Consider the following 5,780-nt stretch of genomic DNA (forward strand, 5'->3'; position numbering starts at 1 on the left):
ATTACCGGCTCCATTTGCCACTGTGGTAAGGACCTAATTAACACTCCTGACCAGGTGAATAAGTCGGCCTCTTTTATACGTAAGGCTGCATAGGAGAGGCCAAAAGAAAGGACATCTGAACCACTGGACTAGTTTAGAGAGGACTAAACTGGCCAGCTTCGACCCTGCCATCACACCCCTATCCCACGTTCAGAGCCTGGGCTTCCATTCAAGGTCCCCACCCTGCACCCAATTCCTCCGCAAGCCAAGGAAGCAGACACTGAGGCAACCGTGGTCTCTTATAAACCATTTATTTCTCCCGGCCGGAAGGTGGGCATCGCTACCGGTGGATAAACACAGAACACTGCATGGAGCGAGGCTCGAAGAACAGCGGTGAAGGTAAGTGGGGCCAGGACTCAAGCGAAGGTGGAACCGTTCCAGCCCACGTTGGCAGCGTTCATGTCGTAATAGTTGATGTAGACCCTGAGAAAATGAAAGCCTGGCTCAGCTAAGCACACGGTCTAGGAGAGCGTGCCAGTGCCCTCTGAACGCCCCCCCCCCTTACCTGCTGACCTCCCAGCGCCCCTCATCCCCGCCACCACCACCCCCCGTCCCCCACGCACCGGTCCGGGCTGATGTGCAGGCGATCGGACAGCAGGCCGCACAGCAGCTTGCTGTAGTTGCGGTTCTGGGCACCACCGATCTTGCCAATGCTGTGCAGGCTGCAGAGGGCGCAGGGATCGTTCGTGCCGCTAAAAGTCATGAGCTGGTCCGGGACCACGTGCACTGCGATGTACTGGGTGGGGGGGAGGGGCGGCGAGGCGGGAGGGATACAGACACAGGGTTAGCCCGCCTGAAAGACTGCCTACCGGGCCACAGGTCTTCCGGAGAGCTCCAGCCGCCACCCGCCGGCACACCTTGGCTTCCAGCCCCATCCCTCCTCACACGTCGGGCCGGCCCACCCCACCCTACTCTCTTCCTGTGTCCTCCCTGCAAACCTGTGCGGGCTTGCCGGTGGCCTGCGCCAGCTGCTGGGTGAGCTCCGACAGAAACCCCTCTGGCACGGAGGCGCGGGGAACATTGGTGTTCACGATGAACATAGGCATGGTGGCGGAGAGACTGCGAGCGTGGACCGGAGGACCGTACAAAGCGCGGTGTGACCCAAGCCAGGGACCTGAGCTACGTGACCCAGCTCAGTACCGCCCCAAGCCGGCTGCCGCGCCGCCCCCTCGCTCCGCCTCCGCTGACGTCAGACTACGTCCCAAAGGGGTGGTGACTGCCCTTCAGCGCGCTGCTTCTGCAGAGGTCTTGCTGTGCTTCTGGTGCTGTAGGAAGTATTATTACATGGGCTCTTTGTTTCCTAAGATGGAAACGGAGGATGCTAGATAGTGAGGACTTGACTCTAGTGATTAGGTTTGTCGAGGCATTCCAGGTAGATGCTACAGATTAACCGTATAGTAAGTAGAAGTTCAGGTCTGAGAGATTTCTGTTCCAAGAAGAGGGAACTTAAGTTATTGGTGGTGGGACCTGTTGGTTGGCCTTATTTCTCATGCTTGTGGGCTAGGATCGACCAACTTTAGTGAATACGATTTAACCTCAAACAATGAGCCAAAAGCGCGATGGCTTGTACTTGGAGAAAGAACAATCCTTCCTTGCTTTGGGAACTTTCTCTAAACTCAAGAAATTAGCCAAGCCCCATCACTTGCTTGCTTTTGCTCTCCTGTTGTACCAACAGTCAGCCCTCGATCCCATCCCCTGCCTGGCCCAGTACCACCTTCATCCCACACACTTTCAACTGAGACTTTTTGTGTGTCCTGAGCCTCCTGGCCTAGGCTTGTGAGTGTGAAATGGGGAAGGAGGCAGAACAGAGTCGCCAGCTAGTTACTTCCCTACATTCCTGTTGATCCACGCAGGTGAGGATGCTTGGAGAGATTCCCCTGGGAGGAGTGGGCAGCAGGCTGTGAGCCAGAGGTACTAACTAGTTCTGCTCCTCTGGCCAATTACCAGTCCTCAGGGAAGCCCTGCTCAAATTAGATCCAGCAGAGTCACCCTTATCTAGAGCCCTTGGTAGACTTTGTATAGCTTTCTCATTAACAAGTGAGACATCCGATGGGTGCCCAGGAAATGTCAAGAGGATTTTGGGACTTCCTTTGTTTTCCCTAGCCCTTTTTAATTTTTGTTAAAAACTTCACAGTGGATCAAGAGATTGCAGTGTGGGGACTACCAGTTCTGTCTGTGATGTCAAGGTTTCTGACAGAAATGAAGACATTCTAGAGAGACACTTGAGCCCCCTCCCTTTGGCTAACAGACTATTGAAACAATGGTTCCCAAGGAAATGGAATTTTCTCTGGAGTCTCCTGCTGGTGAAAGAGAAAGGCCAGAAGGCAGAGATTCTATGCAGCTCTGGATGCTTGTCAGACAGTCTTGCAGAAGAGACTGAAGCTTGATAGTGCTGCTGGGGGAATCACATCTTGAGCGAGCACTCTTAGTTCTACCTACCTCTTGCCCTCTATTTAAATCTAAACTTCCTCTGGCAGGACCCTGAAGATGAGCTTGGGGTGACGGTCACTGGACTGCCTTTATGTTCCTCTTCCTTCCCAGGGTGGCCACGTTGAAATAAATCTCCCTCTTCTGCTTTCCACTGTTGTCTGTTTAGTTGGACTAGAGGATGTCTGAACGGCCAGGACCCAGGCTCTGACCCTCCCAGTTCCAGGAGCATTGATGGTAAAAATGGACAAGTCTGAGGCCAGATACAGCCAAAGGTCTCATTCCAGGGTTATTATCTGGGCTCTGGTTCAGGGGCCCTTGATCTTGGGACACAGCTCCCCAGTATTCTTGGGGGCATTTGATATTTGGGTAATTTTGACTTGTTTACAGTTATCCTCCAGGTTTAGTAAGGATGTTAGGAGCTCCCTGGGCGCCGTGCCTTCCAGTCGCTCCCTGGTAGCTTTAGGCTCTTGTTCCCCATTGACCCTTTAGATACTGGTTACAGAAAGCAGTTTGCTATACTCAACAAATTACCATGCTAGGTTTTGCACTAAGGGATAAAATAACAAGCCCCAGCAGCCTTTCTCCCATTGGCTTCCCATATCAGAATTGACAAGTGCCTGTCCGAGATCCTGTAACCCTCTAACTCCCCAAACTCCCCAGGTGCCTGGAGTTCAGAGGAAGAGCTGGTTCCATAATTCTCATTTCCCTGAGGAAGTTTACAGGCCCAGGGTACCAGGACCTCCAAGACATCAAAGGGTGGACTACCAGTGACAGCTCTCCCGTCTCCCACATAATGGAAGCACCGCAGCTAAATGTGCCTTTCCTTTCCTTCCCCCACATCCTCAAGGGCTACATATGCCTTCCTTCTCCCTCGGAATCGGGACAGCAGGACTACAGGCCAGACTGTAGACTACCAACTGTATGGCATGAAACCTATCACCTCCTCTGAAATCTTTAAGAAGGGAACCCCCAAGCCGGGCGTGGTGGCGCACGCCTTTAATCCCAGCACTTGGGAGGCAGAGGCAGGCGGATTTCTGAGTTCGAGGCCAGCCTGGTCTACAAAGTGAGTTCCAGGACAGCCAGGGCTATACAGAGAAACCCTGTCTCGAAAAACCAAAAAAAAAAAAAAAAAAAAAAAAAAAAAAAATTTCAGCACTTAAACACAAGCACACTCCATAGTATGTAAGGCTATGTGCCACCAAATGTTTAAAAGTTCTTATGTACTAACATAAGTTAGTATAGATCCAGACAGTTACAGAAGCACAAACTAGGTAAGAGAGAGACACCCAAGGCTGGCAGATGGTGGGGAACTTTGCTGCATCTGCCTAGAGACATGAGCTCAATCCCTGGACAGACAGGGCTGACTCCACAAAGCTATGCTCTGACCTCCATATGTGCTTTGTGATACGTGCACTCTTATGCCTGCCACATCGTGCACTCAGGAGGCATGGGTGGATCTCACAAGTTTTTAAAAGTGACTTGGGGTCTGGGAAGATGGTTCACTGGTTAAGAACACTGAATACTCTTGCAGAGGACCTGTGTTCAGTTCCCAACACCCAAATGGTGGCTCATAGCTGTAGCTCCAAGATCTGACACCCTCACACATTTAGGCAAAACACCAATGCACAGAAAATTATTCTTTAAAAGTGACTTGAAGCCGGGCATGGTGGCGCACACCTTTAATCCCAGCACTCAGGAGGCAGAGGCAGGCGGATTTCTGAGTTCGAGGCCAGCCTGGTCTACAGAGTAAGTTCCAGGACAGCCAGAGCTATACAGAGAGACCCTGTCTCGAAAAACCAAAAAAAAAAAAAAAAAAAAAAAAAAAATGAAGCCAGGTGTGGTGGCACATACCTTAATCTCAGTACTCAGGCAGCTGAGACACGGGGATCTCTGTGTGCCTGTATATTCGAGGCCAGCCTGGTCTGCATAGTGAGTTCCGGGACAGTCAGGGCTATGTATAGAGATCCTATATCAAAAAAATGATTCGAAATATACGGTCATGAAAATAGGGAAGGAAACTACAGAAGAGAGATGGCTCAGTGGTTAAGAGCACTGACTGTTCTTCCAGAGGTCCTGAGTTCAATTCCCAGCAACCACATGGTGGCTCACAACCATCTATAAATGAGAGCCGATGCTCTCCTGGTGTGTCTAAAGAGAGTGACGGTGAACTCAGATAAAATAAATCTAAACAAAACAAAACGAAAATAGGGAAGGAAGAGCTCAAAATGTTGTGCCGACGGACATCCATGGAAGTTTTAAGCACAAAGGAGCAGGAAGCCCAAGAAGGGAAATCATTACTATAATGAAAATGAAAACCCAGCCACAGCCAGATGGATACACCAAAAGATATTGCTGGCATTGTGATCTGGACCCCTTGTGTCTTCTTGATCCTTGTCATCTGTTGAAAGACTTAAGAGGCGGCAGACTGTAGTATCAGAGTTTATTCCAGCACAAATCAGAATGTACTCTAAGGGGTGAGAGCAGGCAATGGCCCAGTCGACCTGCCTTTTGGGCAGATTTTCAATTCCTAAAGCTCGTAGAGGAAACCGCTTTTCCTGATAGGCTGTATCCTGCCCAGGTGATTGACCAGCCTATGTGAATAGTCTTTCACTAGAGGGACAGAGGTGCATCTCTCTTCTTCGTCAGAAGGCCTCCTGCCAGATGTCTCACATTTAGGAATCAGGAGCCAGGCTTAGGTGAATGGCTCTGTGGGCACTTCAGGACGTCACATGCCCTTCTAGGACCAGAGAAAGGACTCCGTTCCCATTCTGATCAGTAATTTCAGTCCTTGGTTTCACAGGCTGGTGACAACTAGGGATTGGGGGAACACTATTTCCAGGCCCTAATGTCCTCCAAGTCTGTTAAATTCTAATTAGCTACCTAGCAGAACCACTGACTCAGAAATGCGGGCTGAATGAGTGGGCGGGAGTCTTAGTAGGGTGTCTGTTGCAGTGTTTAAACACCATGGCCAAAGGCAACTTGGGGAGGAAAGGGCTTATTTCACTCACAGTTCCAATCAACAGTTCAAAAGTATTGAGGGCAGGAACCTGGAGGCAGGAGCGGATGCAGAGGCCATCCTTTGTTACCAGTAAGTCTCATGACTATCTCAGAGTCAATGGATGGGTGTTCAGACTCCATCAGGTTCTACACGTGCCTTCTATTTGCCTGTCCTTGGATAGTCCCTGCAAGAGTTAATTCTTCCTGTGTAAACAAGCAGGACGGATATGGTGAAGGCAGTGTGTGTGTTTGGGGGAGGGGGGGAGGAGGAGTCAGTTTCTTTTGCTGTGTGTCTACTTCCTTGATCCCGCAAC

General features: G+C 50.5%; 1 protein-coding gene across 1 annotated transcript; it reads right to left on the bottom strand.

The window, feature by feature from the left end:
• Positions 1–274: 274 nt before the first annotated feature.
• Positions 275–1,220, bottom strand: Mif (macrophage migration inhibitory factor). The gene is made up of 3 exons (XM_021174128.3): positions 978–1,220; positions 603–775; positions 275–462 (listed from the first exon to the last, which is right to left on the bottom strand). Exons 1-3 carry the CDS (start codon positions 1,083–1,085, stop codon positions 396–398), a joined length of 348 nt encoding a protein of 115 aa, XP_021029787.1. The 5' UTR covers positions 1,086–1,220; the 3' UTR covers positions 275–395.
• Between the last annotated feature and the right edge of the window lie 4,560 nt (positions 1,221–5,780).

This window comes from Mus caroli, unplaced genomic scaffold (assembly GCF_978045245.1).
Source record: "Mus caroli unplaced genomic scaffold, Mus_caroli_1 scaffold_9, whole genome shotgun sequence".
NCBI classification, from domain to species: Eukaryota; Metazoa; Chordata; class Mammalia; order Rodentia; family Muridae; genus Mus; species Mus caroli.

Coding starts and splice junctions, on each gene's coding strand:
- Mif (XM_021174128.3), bottom strand. CDS start 1,085: ATGCCTATGTTCATCGTGAACACCAATGTTCCCCGCGCCTCCGTGCCA. Junction 776..977: donor CCACCGGCAAGCCCGCACAG/GTTTGCAGGGAG, acceptor CCCCCCACCCAG/TACATCGCAGTGCACGTGGT. Junction 463..602: donor CTGCACATCAGCCCGGACCG/GTGCGTGGGGGA, acceptor TCATTTTCTCAG/GGTCTACATCAACTATTACG.